Genomic DNA, 18,602 nt, shown 5'->3' with positions numbered 1-18,602 from the left:
GCCCATGAAATGACCATGGAGAAATAGTTTTATTCAGTGCACCTAAAGTGAAACAAAGAGTAGCTTAGAAAAGGCATTGTAACCACTTGTGCATTACACAGAGAACATGGCAAGTACTGAATTTAGTATAAAAGTATCCACCAACCAGACAAGCAGAAAGAAAAAAATATGACTCCCCCCTTCCCCCCCACCCCAGTGTGACCAAGGTTAAGAAGCATTTGTGCAAATGGATATATTTCTGGCTTGGAGCCAACTGGGGAGAGAAAGCAATTGCTATAGATAGAATCCCAGAACGTGTAACAGAAGTTGTAGCGGGCTGTTGGAGGCTGAAGTATGTCAAGAATGAGGTTAGCAATTAACAGTTCCAGAGACTTTATTTAAGTGGAGTCTGCTCACAGGTAGCAGACTCCACAGAATTCTAAACATGGAAGCAGTTGCTAGTGTTCTTTCTACTACTTGAGACAGCAAGTATAAACATTTCTGATTTACTAAGAGTAGGACACTTCAACACACATTTAAGGGTCCTGGCCACTTGGCAGCAGCAGGCTTTAACTTCCATAGATGTAGAAGTATCTTTTCCCTGTCATTAAAACCCTCCTCTCTGAAGGAACATTACCAGAGGAACTGATCTTGATCAAATATCTATTTTATACATTACATATTCCAATTTTTTAAATCCAAAACTAAGTTTATTTATCCAATAAAATACTATTGGATTAATTTTGGCACAGGCACACAACATCATCATGCTCTCTATTCAGACAATACATACATGTATCCTTTATTTTCCATGTAAAGAAATACAGGGACAAGCTTTTGGCCAACCTGCTCTGATACAGTTAATTTGCCTTATCTGTAACTCAGCTGGGCCTGCTCAGCACAACAAACACCACTGTATGTAACAATGATGTGTTTCTGAGGCAGTAATATCTTAACTGCTCTTAAATCACTAATGTTTTGAACATTTCACACACATTTTACAAATAAAAGGGAAAGTTGAATACAAAAAAAATACACAATAACTTGGATTAGTGAAAGAGAAGATCATTATGGAGGTGGATGTGAAAACTTGTGAAGCTTACAGCAGGGAAAACCAGCCATACCCCCAAACCTCAGACTCATCTGCCCCTAATAATGGTTAACAGTTTTCAGCAATGTATAATTAGGGATAAATAAAATAACTTTGAGACTGGCAACCACATTTCTCAAAGCAGCAGTTGTCATTAATTGAATTATCTTTCTTGCTGCTTCTTGAGCTGAGGCATCCAGTGGTTTACTATAAAATGAGCCTGTGTACAAATGCCTTCAATTAGTGGTTATTTCAAGGAGAGTTTATGTTCTGCAGAAGAGTAAATGAATCTTTTCCCTTTTGAGATAATTGCATTTTCAGGCCTCTGTGAGTTATGGAAAGTGATGACAATTTGGAGGTGACAACTCTTTGTGAGGTACAATTGCACAAGGTACAAGGAGAAATGACCAAGAAGCTCCGAGTGACCTCTTTTATAATATATTCTTACAGACCTTCACACAGCACTTAAAAATGTGTGAAGCCACAACACATTATACATAACAAGAGCCAGACACAGGCTATCATAAAGTTTTTTGGAAAGACTCCAACCTAACCTAATGAATAACAAATATGCCTAAAAATGCAAAGTACTTGTTTTAAAAACAAAATACTACTTTAAAGTGGATCTTTAGGCCTTTGATCTGACTGCCACCCATCTTCTTGGGAAGAATATTCTTCTTAAGATCTACAACCTGGCTGTCAGGCTGCCTGCTATTTCAACAGTGTAAGCTCCTCAGTCTCCACAATTTGGGCTTCTAGCAATAATTTCCATAATGTTTTCAAGAGTTAAAATACTTTATGTTGCAAAGCACTGGATTAGATCTCAAAAACTGGACTTTATTCTTGTTTCTGTAGGTCACCCAGATGGGTAATCTGTAAGGTTACCACTCTATTCTTCAGTTTCTTCATCTGTAAAATGGGGATAATTATATTCACTAGCTTTTAACAAGCATTTCAAGATATACATGGTTATGGATTAAGCAGTGTGGATAATCCCTGATGAGTAACACACAGCTGCTAACACACTGACTTATTCACTTTCATATTAGCATCTTTATTTAAACAGTCGCAAAACACTCATTTTGTCAAACAGGAACTGCAAAGAGGCTTTTATCCAGCACAATTGTAATTAGAATAGTAGAGAAGTGATGAGACTTTGAGCTCAAGACATGATATATCTGGTATTTTAACTTCAAGTAACTGCAGTAGCAAAAAGAGTTTCCAATTCAAGTCTGCCCTCCGCTGGCTCTAGCAGAACACTGCTAATAAATTTTGGATCAATAGTATCTTTCTGTAATGAAGAGAAGGAAATAAATTAATAGATGCTGATACATTTATTAATTTACACCTTTATTCAGCATTTATAAAAATTTTGTAATAGAAGTTAAATGATTTGTAGTATTTTTTAAAGTCCCATCTAGGCTCCCTGTCACATTCATGTTTTTCAGGATTTCAAAAGCCCATCAGGATATCATCCATATTAGAGTCACTGGAACTAAAGTACAACATGGGAGGTAACATTCTGCATGTGGCTTTAAAGAAATTTAATAGAAAAACTACAGAAAAATATTTTGCTTGATACAATTAATGACTCTAATAGATAGTGCTGTATGTATTAGTCAAGTACTAAAACAGACCAGGATAAATTTAGTCTAGTACTCTGACACTAGAAGCAGGCTGTCACCTTAAAATATGAGAGGAAAAAAGAAGACCATTTATTTTAGAAAGAATTTTCCATCACAAATACCCCACACAAATAACTCATCCCTAAACTCAGGACGACTCATTTTCCTTTCTATTTTTAAAGTAGGAAAGTAACTGGGGTGTGGGGAACTATCTTATTTATACTTACACCAATTCATCTAGAATGATTTCAACCCCAAGGTGACATTGGTGTCTGAAATACAAAATCTGTATAATTATGTGCTGGATGATGTGATTGAGCTGAAAAGCCTCTGGTTCATGTATCTTGTCATCTTCATGCTTTGTTACACATAGCAGCATTTAACCTCTTGTGACTGCTACCTACACCTAAAATAAAGGAGTACAATATTGTTTATTCAGATGTGTACTTTATATACCCTTGAAAAAAAGGGAAAATATAAAAGTATTACAGAAATGGCATTTTATTTGGCCTGTTTAAATGCCTGGAAATCAGTGTCAGATTGACAGCTTGTGCCAAATGTGCCTATAGACTTTATAAAGCAGAACATAAGGAATTTTCACAAGTTCCTTGAATGTCCTCTGCATCTGCTAAAATTCTTGCTGAAATGGTTCTCATTCAAAAATGAAACCTTTAGGAGTCCATTAACATTTTACAAGAAGCAGTGAAAGGCACACAAGTAATCTGCTGTTATGGTTTTGGGGTTGGATTTTTTTTGTTTGTTTGTTGATTTGTTTTGTTTTTTGGCTCTAGGCAGGAAGCTATGGAAAAGCTACTGAAATCTCATTAATCACTGTAGTGCCTACTGCTACACATCACCCTCTTAAATTGGACTCCAGCATCTAAAATGACTAAAATGCAGTTGTTCTGCACTTCTAGGAGAATGAAGTTTGAGATTTTTAATAATCCTAACTGAAAAGCAGCAGCAGTGATTGAAACACTGATAGGTATTTCCCTGAAAGGTCATTTGTTTTCTGTGCAACAGTGGAAAGAGTGTTAGATGAACTTACAGGCACGAGAATCAGGCTGACAGTATATAGAGAAAACATACTAGTGTGTCTGCTCGACAATGTTTTGAAATTAGTAAACTCTAAAAAAGTTTGTATGGGCTAAATATGGCATATGACTCCACTAAAATAGACAAAGTATGGACAGAAATTGTGTATGAAAGGCAAAAGGGAAGTATTTTAAGAGACTAAATTTTTTTTTAGTAGAAGAGTAAAAACTTCATTAACCATGAGTTGCGCTTCATTTAATCTTGATAGCACCAGATGAGACTTGGAAAGAAAGAAGAGAGCTTTCCTTGATCGCCTTCTGGTATCTAGGAAAGGCCTTAATTACTCTTCATTATGATACTAAATTACTGATTCTAATCTTCCATGTGCTGAAGATCTCAAAGAATTTGCACTGAAATCTGAAGTACTGAAATGCAAAAACTAAAGACGGACATAAACCTTGATACTTTCATCTGCACTGTTGAATTTCCAAATTCTGAAGGGGAGCAGGAAGCTCAGGCAGCACACACTGATGGAGACTCTGCTAGGGGATGTGTGAACTGCTCCTCACCTTGCTGGTCATGGTTAAGCCCTGTTGAATTAGGAATGTGACAATAGGTTTGTCTTTAAGTTTCTGAAGTCAATTCACCCAAAGTGAACAATGAAGATAAATTAATACGTATGTTCAGTTTAAATAATTAGTTCAACATTTAGACTTACTACAAATTATTCCATTTGTTCACATACATGACACATTTCCTTTGTTGACTGGGCAGTCTTATTCAAAAAAAGACTGGATGTGGCACTTGCTGCCATGATCTAGTGAACAGTTAGAACATCGACTGGACTTGATGATCTTATAGGTCTCTTCCAGTCTTGAACTTCTGTGATTCTGTGATTCTGTGATCTGAAAATACACATATTTTTACCTTTTATGATCTGGATTCTGTAATTTGCATTACAAGTTGTTAAAACTATAATAATGACAGCACTAAAACCTAGATTGTGTTATGCTTTTAATTCTATTGAAATTAAAGCTGTACTGAATTAAACTTTAATTTATACTTAAAAAAAAAAATCTTAGTTTCAACAAACACCCTTCTTGTTTTGGAAGTTACAACAAAAAATTATACTTAAGGATATATACAGTAACTGAAATTATATGTCATTTGTTTTACTGGGACTTAAGACAAAACCCACAACAAACTGGCAAAAAAACCCACACCAACCTGTTTCAGGTCTACCTGGCATATTTCAACTCAGAGTTCTCCTTTTTACTTTACTACATGTTTTCTCTTAGCTTATAACCAGAGTTAATTAGTAGCTTGTTGTATACCTTTAGCTTGCAAAATCTGAGCATGCATATGAAAGCTCTATTGTAAATCAGTGAGGGGAGTTCTGTGCATCAATCAGTTACATTTTCAAATATTTCACTGTCAGAAAAAGTTGTTTCAGCAGCACTTTTTTGTAGTTGGATGCTAAGAAAGACTGTTAACACTCATTGAAGAGAGAAAGCAGAATACGACTTATAGTTAGAATTATTATTTTTCAAATGCTGCAATTCTATGTCCTGTATCAGAGACAAATATTTCATTTTTCTCTGCAAAGACTCATGTTATCAGCTTCATGGTTGTTCCACCACTTTACAATTTACTAAGGTTGGAATTGGTATAAAGGCAAGTATAAAGTAAAGACTTTGGAAAATCAGAATATATTATTTGTTTTCCTCAACTTGTTTAAATCATAGTAAAAATTTGCCTAAAATTAGCATATTTTAAGTCCTTTAAAATCTTTATATATATGTGCTGTTAAAACAACATATTCTTCAGCAACAAAAATCTATTTGAGATCTGTCTACAAAGAAAAAGTTTACATTAATAAAATATCTTCAGAGGAAAATCCTCCTAGAGTTACCAAAACCTTTGCTGCTCAGCTGCTTAAAAAAAAAGCTTAATTAAAAAAACAATTTAAAAAAATATGGGTATTAATTTGGCCTCAGAAAATCCTTTTATCCATCAGATTTTTGCGTATCACCAAATGTATATAAGGAATCAGATTATTGTTTTCATCCTTGGCCAAATATTGCAATCACAAAAACATGCATTGAAGAACTGTTGCACTTTTAGAAAAACAAGCTTTGGCAAAAGGTAGCAGCATGTCTAAGTGTAACATTTAATTTTCAGTATTAAGCAAAGATGTGCAGAATGGGAAAGTCACGCTTCAAACAAACACACAGTAGTGAAGCAGGTAATATTCAATTTTTAAGCACATCAACAGTTCTTCTCAGAGGTCTCTAAAAGCTTTTGAGGAGGTTCTTTCAATGCTGTCTCACCTCAGACTGCTGTTTCTCCTTCCCTGGCCTCAGGAGCTGTAATGAAAAACAATGAGATTGTAACTCCATGTCACCACTCAGTTTTTGTTTGTTTTTCAGTAAAAAAATTGTACAATTACTGTATTAAATATACAAAATTACTACACTTTGCTGTTTGTTCTGGCCACTCTGATCATTCTAGTAATTGTCAGCAATTTTCAGCCAGCAGCCAAGCCCCACACAGCCACCTGCTCCCTATGCCTCACAAACACTGGGACCAGAGAGAAAATCAGAAAGGTGAAAGCCAGAAAGCTCATGTGTTGAGATAAAGACAGTTTAACAGGGAAAGCAAAAACTGTGCACACAAAGCAAAGCAAAACAAGGAATTAATTCATTGTTGCCCGTGGGCAGGCAGGAGTTCAGCCATCCCCAGGAGAGCAGGGCCCCATCACATCTAACAGTTACTTGGGAAGACAAACACCATCACCCCAAATGTCTCCCCTTCCTCCTTCTTCCCCCCACTTTATTACAGAGCATATCCCATGGTCTGGGATATCCCTTTGGTCACCTGGGATCACCTGTCCTGGCAGTGTCTCCACCCAACCTCCCATGCAGCCCCAGCCTCACCAGCACGGCAGTACAAAAGGCAGAAAAGGCCTTGACTGTGTGAGCCCTGACCAGCAATAACAAAACTTCTCTATATTATCAACAACCCTGTGTTCAGCACAAGTGGAAAATACAGCTCCATACCAGTCACCATGAGGAAAATTAACTCTATCCCAGCTGAAACCTGCCAGTGACTGGCAGTATCACTTTTCCTGGAAATATCCCATATCAGGCAGTGACCACAGTATAGCCAACAAGTATCATACAGAAATTCATATGAAGATTTTAATTTGGACAGAAATTTTTTATATGCATTATAGCTCTGCATTTCAACTATGCCAAATGTAAGAACTCAAATATACTCACCCCAAACTAATCTAGGTCTCAATAACATTCAGAAGACAGTTTAGAATTCTGGTTACTTTACACATGACCTAACTGGACAGCCTAAGTCTTTGCTCTTTTGACCATAGTACTTTCCATTTCCCTTTGTCTCTGTCCTTTCTTGTCTTTGTGAAATGAAAAGGAACATTTCCCAGATCAGTGGTACTGCAGAGAAGCAGGGATTTATTAGACTAAATGAATAGGAATACTAAAATGGAATAGAAGGAACACCATTATTAGGGCACAATAAAAATAGGAAGTTTAGTTGTAACAATGAAGTGAAATAGAATGTCTAGTCGTAATATACTACTATTGTTACTGATATCATAAAAATTCAGCCTGCAGTGGAAATCTGTTGAAGAGCTCTTCCTTATGTTCTTGTGCTATTTATACTGATTTATGGTATAATCCTGAAGCAAGAAACATCCACCATAGCGTCTTTGAAATCTAAGTTCCTCCTAAATAGGGTCAAACTCAAACTTTGTTCCCAAGTAGATGAATTTAATGCAGCTTTCTGTCAGTAAATTGGGGAAATCTCAAATGTGAGATTGCTAAGTGCACAATGGTGGCCTGCAAGGATTTCCTACAAAGTTTACAGTGATTTTTCACAGACTTCAATGTGTCACTGCACTTTGTCTCCTTTATCAGCATCTGAGTTACATGTACTGTTGCATGGCTTTACTTTGTGGTTTGCTGAGATAAATCTTTTAGAGGTCTGGAATTCTTTAACCTGAAAGGTACACTTTGCACTCAAAAAGATGAGTTAAAGCCAACTGATCAAATGATATTATTTCATGAATGTGACACTTCAGCAATTCAGTCGTGTCTATAAGAATCTCAATTCTCTCATTTACCAATAAAAATGGAAATATTTGGCCATTTTACCACGAGTACTAGTGATATTTGCTGTGAAAACACTTGTGGAATTACTGCTAATTGAGTCAATAAAATGACAGGTATTCACATTCTTGTTGTCCCAGTTGAAACCTCTGCAATTTTGTTTCTGATTTTATTGTTATTGCTGATCACATGAAGCTACAAGGCACAAGAAATTCAAAGAGAGTTATTTTTTTTGCAACATAAGACTTTCCACATCTATGGTATCACTAATTTTCTTTTGTCACTCCAACAATTGGGGCTCTTATTCTCCTTAGTTAATGGATACAGCATTCCAAGCAGTTTTGTCTTCATTATCAGCCACAAGAAAAAAAAAAAATCAAAATCCTTCATAGGAGTGTTACCGCAATAACTTACAAACATGAATACTCATAGGACACCCATAAAATCCTACTTCCATCTTCTCCAGGCAGAGTCATCTCCACCTGTTTTTTGGGGTATTAGGTTTTTTCCCTACAAAACAGCTCATTGTTTCATGGCCCATCACAGGCACATTTGCTTTTAGAGGCTAATTGCCAATATTTATGTGACTAGCGCGGTCCCACGAACCTGCAGGGAGGATGACTGCTGCTCTCCTTCCCCCTTTGTCTGAGTCAGCAGATCACTGAAAGACTGCTGGGCTCTTAGACCCTCTAACATCCCAGGTGACACAGGAGCCAAAGAAAGGCATGGAAAACTTCTGGAGTCAGCACAACCATTTATTGGTTTTTGTTTTGTTGTGGTTTTGTGGGTTTGTTGGTTGGCTGGCTGGCTAGTTGAGGACTTTTAGTGCAAATATGATATGCTGGACAGTTGGAGACTATGAATGTGTGTTATGATGAAATAAGTGCTCCTCTCCAGTCACAATTCTTAGTTTACAGACATCCTTTCACAGCTTCAGTATGCATGATTATGTAGATCTCGAGCAGTAACTATACAGAATCAACGTTGGTTTATCTGCATACCAACACACGCCCTTGTGCTCCTCTAGCACTGATTTTGTTTGTGAGAAAACTGGCAAAGTAATACTAACTTTCTTGCTATTAATTTCCTGGCTTCTGTAGTTAAATTAATGAAATAACCTGCAAGCTTTTAGTCAAACATTCAAATTAGCAGACATGAGAAATGAAGGCTAACATGTTTCTGTGCTCTGAAAATTACTCCTTGACTCAATGTGTGAAGGGAAGAAGGGAAGATCTGGAACATGCGGCACCTCTGGTGAGTATCCTTTCTCAAGAACACCCACAATAACATTATATGCACTGTGTCACGTGTGATACTGTTAAACCAATTCTCAAAGGAGACAGAGCAACTGTTCAACCCTTCCTATCAGGTGATCTGTACTTTTGACCTTCTGAATCCCACTTGCACTAAATTTACAGGAAGGAAAAATACCTTTTTGGATTTCATTCCACCACAGTGGGTCATATTTTATTGCCATATTTTGTAAGAGATTATTAACAAGCTGTGTGCTGTAATGAACAGTTGGTTTTGTATGTTTAGAAAGAACAAGCTGTAACAGTAACCACAGTGTGGAAACAGATCTTACTTGGCCTCATCTACAAAGGAAAACCAATTTAGTACAAACTGCTGGAAAACAGGTTCCTGTAAGTCAAAAAAGAGGTTCAATGGTTTGAATTCTCTTTTGAGTGTGATAATCCATTACTGATTAATGAATGTGCCTCTTGCACTACACTGGCTCACAAGAAGAGTAAATTTGTAATTTTGAATGTTGGTACAATTCTACTTATGCGTTCTAATTTAAAACGTTTGACAAGTGATATACAAAAAAAAAATTGAAATCCAACACAAACCTATGGATAGAAAGACTTGTTCTCTCAATTTTCAGATAGAATTCCCAGAATTTCCCCCCCAAAGGCATATTCTTTTGGGAAAGGTGTACACTAAGTCGTGTTAATTTCATATTGATGTTCATGAATACATAGATACCACTGGTGCCTAACCTTTCCATAGGGATAAGCTATTCAGTATAAAGGAGACACTAAGAGACTCTATGCCTCTACTTTATTTGTCAGGTATCATTAAATGTGTGTCAGTGCTATGACTAGAAATAGTGGTGTATCCCACGTTTAATGTGTATGGAAGCACAGGGCACTGGGACTGGTGTAGAGCAGGAAAGGCTGTCCATCCTATAACATGACTGCACATCTGTGCCATGACCTCACCAAAATATTCTTTCATAATTCACACACCATGGCAAAAGCAAGCCATGAGCTGCCAGAACCTCTCATGTTGCCTGCAGTTTGCTACCTGCCTGTACCTGGAGAGCAAGTAGTGAGCTAAAAGCTCCTGTTTTTATCATCTTGAAATAGCAGAACAGGGATTCATACACTGGACAGGCATGCATACACTGGAAGAGTAAATGGTATATATGAATCAGTAAGATTTATTGTATCCCTGGATTCTTTCTTGTCTCTAAAAAGCAATGACTTGCTGTTTTTCTTAATGGGACACGATGGCTACAGAAGTTCAAGTAACTGCTGTAGGCAAACCAATATATAAAATGCAGAGCTTTGCTATGGGTAGCAGACATGATACAGCCTGATGGTGTTAACTGCTGCAGCTGCATTAGTGATAGCAGAACCTGAAAACCTGCATCTGGCTTGGATCTGGCATTACAGCAAAAGGCAAGAGTAGCCTCCTGAGAAAGAATGAAAACATGGTAAAAACATGATATAAATGATTGATTCAAAGGCATAGACACTACACAGCAAGATGTCATGTAAGTTGTGTCAAATAGAGTAGCTTGGTGGTTAGGGCACTGCAAGGACAAAGGCCACTCATTTACTAGTTATAAAACAAAATGCCTCAGTGCTTATCTGGGCTCTGAGGTTTTTAAGGACAACAAGCTCCAAGTGCTGTACTGCCAGTTTTTAGATATCAGGTCTCTCTCCATATTTCTAGTCAAGTTTTCACTCCCTCAACTCTTTGTTTTCATGAACTGGATACATCACTTCACCTGGTATCAAAGATCACAGAATATCCTGAGTTGGAAGGGATCCACAAGGACCATCGAAGTCCATCTCCTGGCCCTGCACAGCACATGCCAAGAGTCACACCATGTGCCTGAGAGCGTTGTCCAAACACTTCTTGAGCTCTGTCAGGTTGGTGCTGTGACCACCTCCCTGGGGAACCTGTTCCAGTGCCCAACCACCCCCTGGGTGAAGAATCTTTTTCATATTATTCTCCTTTTAATACCAAGCCTAAACCTTCCTCGACACAGCGTCATGGAGCCGCATTTCTAGTTTCCTCCAGGAACGCTTTTCCTTATTACTCCATCTCTACCCTTCACTTACCAAAGGCACTTCCTACCCTGCAGAGGCGGCGTGTGAGCAACACCTCGAGAGCTCCGGGAAGAACAAGCACAGGAGCGCGGCAGTTCAGGAGCCAAGGCGGGCAGGAAAACCCACAGCGCTCGCAGCCCCCGCGCCCCTCACAGCCGCCAGCCCCGCTGGGCCCATCCCGATCCCGATCCCGGGGCCGATCCCTCAGCCTGCGGCGCTGGAGGGCGGCCGGGACAAGCCCGCCGGGGTTGCAGCAGAGAACACCCAAGGGGCAGAGAACAGCTGCGGGGCAGAGGCCACCCGAGGGACGGAGCACACCCGGCGGACGGAGGGCACCCCGGCGCCGCCATTTCCTCGGCCGCCCGAGGCGCAGCCCCGCTCCCCGCCCCGCAGCCGAGCGATGGGTCCCGCCCAGCGCACGGCGCTGTTACGAGAGACGCTGCGCTCCTCCTCCTTCTCCTCCTCTTCCTCCTCCTCCTCTCTGCCCCGCCGCCGGGATGCCGAAGCTTAGCAAGGAGGCCAAGCAGCGGCTACAGCAGCTCTTCAAGGGCGGCCAGTTCGCCATCCGCTGGGGCTTCATCCCCGTAGTGCTCTATCTCGGTCAGTGCCGGGCGGGGGACGCGCGGGGGCCCTCGGCGGCCATTGCCGCGGCCGGGTCTGGGGCGGCCGGCTCCGATGGCCGCTCTCCGCCCCCCGGCCCGTCCGGACGCTGCCGGGGAGCGGCGGGGCCGAGGGAAGGGCCCGGGGGGGGGCCCAGGGCCGCCCCGCCGCGCTGCCCCCGCCGCCCGCGGCCATGGCCGCGCATGTGCGATGGGGAGGGCGGGGTTGCCCTTGGCAGAACTGAGACGGGGAGGCTTTTTGTTATAGTTGGGTTTTTTGTTTGTATGCTTGTATGGTTTTTATTTGTTTCCCCCCCCTTTTTTTGTAAAGAAGAAGTATGTGATCTTCCCGCTCTACTCGGCCCTAGCGAGGCCACATGTGGAGTGCCGTGTCGAGTTCTGGGCTCCTCAGTACGGGAAGGACAAGGAGCTGCTAGAGAGAGTCTAGCACAAGGCCACGAAGATGATTAAAGGGACTGAAGCATCTCTCTTATGAGCAGAGATTGCGGGTGCTGGGCCAGTTTAGTCCAGAGAAGAGAAGACTGGGAGGGGATCTCATTAAAGTATACAAATATCTTAAAGGCAAGGGCTAAGAGATTGGAGCCAGACTCTTTAGTAGTGCCCAGGTACAGGATGGGGAGTAACGGCCATAAACTAGAACACAAGAAGTTTCACGTCAACATGAGGAAGAAATTCTTCACGTTGAGGGTGGCAAAGCCCTGGAACAGGCTGCGCAGGAAGGTCGTGGAGTCTCCCTCTGTGCAGATATTCAAAACCCAGCTGGACACATTCCTGTGTCACTTGCTGTAGGTGACCCTGCCTTGTCAGGGAGTGGACTAGGGGATGTCTAGAGGTCCCTTCCAAGCCTGACAATCCTGTGGTTCTGTAATAAAGAGGTTTTTGCCCCTTTTTCTCCCTGGAGGCTAATCCTGTATGAGGGCCCCTCTGGGGAGTGGGCAGAGCACCGAAGCAGCCGAACAGCAAATGGGGCTGAGATTTAACCCTGTGTCAGTGACTGCCCTATAATAGTCAGGGCTGTGCTTTGTGCTCCTGGGAGTCTGGTGAGCAGAACGCTGGGAGCCCTGCTTCATGGCACTGGGGACATTGCCAGCTTCTGGCTGAGATTAAATTTCCAGCAACAGGCATACAGGTTACAGTCTGTGTCCCACCAAACATGGTGTGGCTCCTGTTTCCAAGCTGCAGTGGAATGTTAAGGGGATGCCTTGCTATAGTGCCTGGTGCCCTGGATATATTTTGCTTGCTCCTGTCATCAGGCTAGCCAGGCATCACTACCACACAATATTTCTCCTGCTGAGTTAGAGCTGTATGCCATCAGCTGTCCTTATTTAAGAGAGGCTGGACACTTTTATTCACTTCGTTTGTAACAGAGGGGCCCAGGAAGGCTGATCCCTGCAATTCATTTGGCTTACTTTCTGCCCAAACTGTTGGGCTTTTTGGGAAAAGCACCTAAATCAGACAGGCATCTTTGCATTGATTGCAAACATGAAGGAGGGCTGGGAGCTTGATATGTTTCCAGTCAAATCTGAGAGGTTGTTTTGATTAATTGAAAGGAGTGCGGTGCCTGGTTTGAAGGGCTTTGATTGTTTATAGATAACAACCAGGAAAACGTTGTTCTCATCAGCTGTTATAGAAGTGCTTTAACAACTGCAAGCAAAAGAAGTCACTTCAAAAACTATGGAAAAAATAATTAGCGTTATTAGGTCTGCTTTTCCATTGCATTTCCATTTTTAGTTTATAAATTCTTTTAAATTGATAAGTTTTGGGTGGGAATTTCAACACTGATTTGTAACCTAATTTGTTGTTGAAGTTTTGTTTAGATTTTACTTCCCTGACAGTGTCTGTGGATGTCAGAAAGATGGTCTTTCTTCTTAGTGACATCAGAGTGTCACATTAGTGACAGTAATAAGTTACATTGGTGACATTAAATAGGTTACTTCAAATTGTATAAAGCCACCTTACTGTAATTGCAGTTGCACTAGCATCGGGGTGTGTAGTATATTTTTTGTTATGTAGCAGTGAGAAATTTAAGTTGTAGTAGTTTAGGTTCATATCTCCAGAAAATAAGTGTGTTGTACCACATCTACATTGCCTTCTTATAACTTTATTTGCAGTAATGAAAATATAAGCAGATGGGAAGGGGAAGAGCAGATGCCACCTTGATTGCCATAGACATTTGGAGGTGGCATGTACCCAAAGTCTGCAGGATTGGAAGAACCTCTTCTCTAGTAGGATTACTTTTGACTCTGGGAGGGAAGGTGTGACCCCATATGTATCAAATACATGCTGAACTAAAAATAGGCAAGGAAATGATCAGCAAATCTGAGCCTGTAACTTTCTCTGTAAGGCTTTCTAGCTCAGGGCATGTACGAGGAGCCCAGTATGAGAATGTGCAGTTACAGGTCATTGGTGGGGTTTTGTTGTGTTATTTTAAACTTTCTTTAAAGTGGCTGCCCTGGTTTTAAGTCAGTAAATTAGACCAATGCACTTTTGTTAAACCTGATTTGCTTATTTAAAAATCTGGGGGTGAGGGAAGGAGGCAGAAACATCCACACACACCCTGTGGCTGCAATTCATGAATTTTTAAGCTGTGCTGCTGGACAGTATGGCAGCCAAAGAACTTGGGTCAGGATGTCTAATAGTCTCAAATCATCCAACGTTATCTTCAACGACCTTTCCAGTGCCTGTGAAGTTAATGGAAGTTTTTCCATTAACCTTTGTGGCCTGTGTTTCAGGCAACATGACATTAATTATTTATTTTCTGTAAACGAGGGAAATAATATAATTTTCATGAAACCTTCACTTCTAGATAGCCAGTGAAGTATTGAACAGTGCCTGAATTTTTTTGCATGATTCTGTTCCAAGACTTTTGTATCACAGTCCAGAGAACAAAGATACTTCATATTCCAAACCTTCAGCTGCTTCCCTAGTATACATATACTTTAGTCAGTTGGTGTATTTGAGTTATTGGGGGCTGGGGATGAACTCTTTGTAGTTAACTGTCATTTCATTTTCCTGGGTATTAGAGAACAACTTGTTGGTTTGCAAGCTTTAGTAGTATGTAACTTCCTCCAAAAAGTGCCAATCAGAGTGGAAGATTTGAGGTTAAATTGATTTAACATTTAGCATTCTGTCATGCTAAATTGAGTGAACTGTTACTGAAATACTGCTTTTAGGGTGTGTCTCAGATGTCAATTGCCTGTTAAGCTTCAAGGTGCTTACTCTACATCAGTTTTAGGTGTCTTTGTTGGTAGAGCCCTGCTAGGTTGCTTTCTGGACAACATTTAACATCTGTGGGTTTGTGTGTGTAAAAGTATGAATGTCTTGATCTCTGGCATAGATGACTTCCTTCATCACTTACAGTTAGTTGATGCTGAATTTTAGGTCAGGTAAAGATGCAGGTAAGACTTTTTAAAAAAAGAAGAGTTTACATTGGTATTTATTTTCTTGCTTTCTAACCCTTGTAAGAATGTGCAGTTTTTACTCAGGGTAGTGCACAGCTTCATGAATCACAATTCTACGTTCAGTAGTTTTCATTTTTATTGCTATTTAACGGGCTGGAATAACTTCACAGAGATTTAACTGTGTAGGAATCTGTACATACTTGTTTATTTTTATATATGTATGTAATGTATGTTTCACTTCAGGTTTTAAAAGAGGTGCAGATCCTGGAATGCCTGAGCCAACTATCTGGAGGTATGTATCGGTTCCAAATGTACGTACAAACCCAGTGCAGATAATTACTGGTTTGGGTGTTATTTCTGGCCAGCTACAGTTGTGAATGATGCTTCCATCCCTTGTTTTTAATTGTTGTGGTTCTTGTTTCTTTGGAAATTCACATGACAAGTCAGCAAAGTTCTAGTTCTTGGGAAGACCTTTCTTATAATCTTGCATAGTTTTTAAGATATGGAACTTCCTGTGTATTTTCCATGACAGCTGCCCTTCTAATCTGTTGTAGAGCTAGTTTGTGCAAGTTTCTGCACTGAACAATAACTTCTCAGGTTTCTAGCACAAATTGAAACCAAAATCCAATCTCCTTCTGCCTTGGCAAATGTGGGAGTAACACTGCATAATAAAAGGTGCATGAAATAAAGGCTGTCTCCTTCAGTATTAGTCACTGTCATGAAGCAAAGTGGATTTGGCTCATGTTGCCTCTTTCTTGTGGGACTCTTTTTTATGCTGCAATGTTATGGCATTAGTAATGCTTACATTCTAGTGACATTTAAGTTCTATTGAAGGGCTTCCTTAGGGCTAACTAATTAAAGTTTTGGAGAAAGGATGGTTCTCCTGTTTTTCAGGAAATGCCTTTGATTACTGTGCAGGAGCAGGTATTCCTAAAACAAATTATTGATGGACTGTATTGTTTGCAAAGTCGTAGATTAACTCTTCTTGATTTACATAGTTACAGTGTATAGAAATCCAGTTTTTAGGATTCAGTGATTCAGTAGAAACAGTAGAAAATATGGGAAAATAGTAGTAAGATCATATTACAATTTCAGTGGAATTTAGTGTTGTCTTAATAACCAAGTTGCTGCAGTTGTTTGCTTGCTGACAGTGTTTCTATGTTTAGCTTCACCAGTGGTTTGAGACTTCTTTTTTGGGTGTGCATCTGTACAGTGTAAAAGATGTGTTTTGTACCAGAATATATATACATAGATACAATTGAACAGATGTTTTGTCTAATCTGAGGCTTACAGATGCTCATTTTTGTGAGCACATGTTGGTGCTCTCTAGCCTTAAATTTCACTTTCAAGGTGGCATTATTTCAGTATTTTGGGGGCTAGTGTTTATTCTGTACATTTGTAGGGCTATTTCTCCAGACTTGTGTTTTACAAATATAGATTTTAAAGACAAGTACCTGCTGCAAATCTGACTCTGATTTCCTCCCCCCTCCCCTTTCAGTCTACTTTGGGGCTGAAGGCTGTGGTGGTCCTGTTTAGAGGCAGCCGATGGACAGAGTGTCAGAAGATGCGTACATTCCGGAGGATGAGGCCGACACTTAGACCAGCTGGTTCAATCAGCTTGCTAATGCCATAGGTTGTACATACAACAAAATGGAATTTATATGGACCTAACTTATTTGCATTACGGTGTAATTAAATAAATACTGTTTGAATGGATGCATATTGTTTTTAAGTCTTTACATAATATAATGTAGTGGTTTATTTATTACAGAAAGCCATGGTGGGGTTTTGTTGTGGTTTTTCCCAAAATATGGTGATATTTAACTCCCATCCTTATCTCTGTTAACAATTGCCTTTTGGGTAAAGATTTGTCTTTATCTTCACAGTAACCAAAAAGTTGAGCTAATGTTTTAAATACTTCAGTATTCCTCTAAAGTTCCTTGCCCAAATGTTGGTAAGCCTCTGTGGATGGTTACTGTGCTGATCCACTTCAGGTTTTTTATCTTCTTCTAGATTCTTTTATCTGTGGATACAGTAAGGGTTGAGGGATATGTATGTTTGTGTTTTCTAGCACAGTCAGATACTAAGAAAGTATACTTTCCTGCTAAACTTACCTTTAAATGATCTCTATGTTTTCTGGGATTTAGGATGGGGTGGGAGGACACAACAGTTGAATGCTCTGTGTGTATGTGTATAAATTGCTCATACTGTAAGAGAAAGTTACTAATGTATAACTGAGAGAAGAAAACAAGTACACTAAACAAGGTGTGTGCTTCATTTTTATGCTAAAGTCTTGGTCTTTGGACTTTTGGTTTCAATTAGTTTTCTCCCTTTTAACACTGAAGTTCAAGCACTTAAATGGTGACTATTTGGTTTCTGTTAAATAGAAGCTGTTTTGGGTAGATTGCTCTCCGTTCTAGAACTGTGTAGGGTAGTTTGTATCTCTGCAGTGATTTTTTAAAAATAATGTTTATTTTCTCCAAATTATCATTGCAACAAAGGTATTCTAGATTTTGGCATGGCTTTTTTTTTTTTTTAATCCCATGGATTTTTCAGGCTTTTTTTACATTAATTAAATGTTTAAGAATAGGAGATTCCTCAGTTTTTAATCTACCACTACAATTCACAGTAAAATGTTACTGTGTTTAAGGGCTCTGATTGGAGAAACAGAGAAATGAGCCAAGTGAAAAAACTTAAAATGAAGGACAAGAATTGGAAAGAAAAAAGTGAAAATGTTTATGAGAACTAGTGCAAACCAACATGTTCTTTAAAATTCCATTAATCATGATAACTCAGTCAAATGCCATGAAATACTGGCATGGCTAATGCTGATAGACTGCTGACAGTGGAACAGTGCAAGGGCTGAATGCAGAACAGTGTCTCGTGACCATGTATCCTTCTGCTAGTGCAGCCTTCCTAGTGCCTTTTCTCTTACAGTAACTTGAGATTAATCTAACTGCTCACAGTCTCAAGTTATTAAAGAAATTAAATTTTTGATTATTTTTCTTGACTAATCCTAATGGTAATATTATTGAAATAATCTGTTGGTACTTGGTAGTGGCTTTAATCACGGTTATGAACATTTTTCTTCTGTTGAATTTTGTGCAGTAACCTGAGATGTTCAATACTAAGAGATACAGTATTTGGTGTGAAGTAGCTCATATTTCTCAATCAGATTTTACATTTCACAGGGGTGTACAATACCCAAAATGCAGCAGTGGGTGGATGGACCCAAACACCTGCAGAAGTGTATTTCATGTGCCTTGTGTGTCTGACATTTGGGGATGTGGTTTGTGGGTGGTAACCACCACATGGTTGCTCTGGCTGCTTTCCAAGAATTATAGTATTTGGCAAGAGGTAGAGAAATAGGGA

At 39.7% G+C, this 18,602-nt stretch overlaps 1 protein-coding gene, 1 long non-coding RNA gene and 1 other non-coding gene across 4 annotated transcripts; 1 reads left to right on the top strand and 2 right to left on the bottom strand.

The window, feature by feature from the left end:
- Window positions 1-321: 321 nt before the first annotated feature.
- LOC131557989 (uncharacterized) lies at window positions 322-11,517 on the bottom strand. Of its 2 annotated transcripts, none has more exons than XR_009274775.1 (3): window positions 11,222-11,517; window positions 6,060-6,095; window positions 322-4,634 (listed from the first exon to the last, which is right to left on the bottom strand). It is a non-coding gene; the product is annotated as an uncharacterized LOC131557989 (long non-coding RNA). The 2 variants fall into 2 exon arrangements; XR_009274774.1 differs by lacking the exon at window positions 11,222-11,517 and adding an exon at window positions 10,885-10,958.
- On the bottom strand, window positions 5,718-5,805 carry LOC131569249 (small nucleolar RNA SNORD93). Its single transcript, XR_009275773.1, has one exon. It is a non-coding gene; the product is annotated as a small nucleolar RNA SNORD93 (small nucleolar RNA).
- A 104-nt stretch (window positions 11,518-11,621) lies between the features above and the next one.
- Window positions 11,622-16,947, top strand: TOMM7 (translocase of outer mitochondrial membrane 7). Its single transcript, XM_058805522.1, has 3 exons — window positions 11,622-11,809; window positions 15,474-15,522; window positions 16,729-16,947. Exons 1-3 carry the CDS (start codon window positions 11,707-11,709, stop codon window positions 16,742-16,744), a joined length of 168 nt encoding a protein of 55 aa, XP_058661505.1. The 5' UTR covers window positions 11,622-11,706; the 3' UTR covers window positions 16,745-16,947.
- Window positions 16,948-18,602: the final 1,655 nt, after the last annotated feature.

The sequence above is a fragment of the Ammospiza caudacuta genome, chromosome 1 (genome assembly GCF_027887145.1).
Source record: "Ammospiza caudacuta isolate bAmmCau1 chromosome 1, bAmmCau1.pri, whole genome shotgun sequence".
NCBI classification, from domain to species: domain Eukaryota; kingdom Metazoa; phylum Chordata; class Aves; order Passeriformes; family Passerellidae; genus Ammospiza; species Ammospiza caudacuta.
Note: the sequence above shows the minus strand (reverse complement) of the source record. Positions and strands in the feature narration are given on the sequence as shown.

Excerpts from the sequence above, each read along its gene's own strand:
- TOMM7 (XM_058805522.1), top strand. The coding sequence starts at position 11,707 with ATGCCGAAGCTTAGCAAGGAGGCCAAGCAGCGGCTACAGCAGCTCTTC. Across the intron at positions 11,810-15,473 it reads CCCCGTAGTGCTCTATCTCG|GTTTTAAAAGAGGTGCAGAT; the intron begins GTCAGTGCCGGG and ends GTTTCACTTCAG.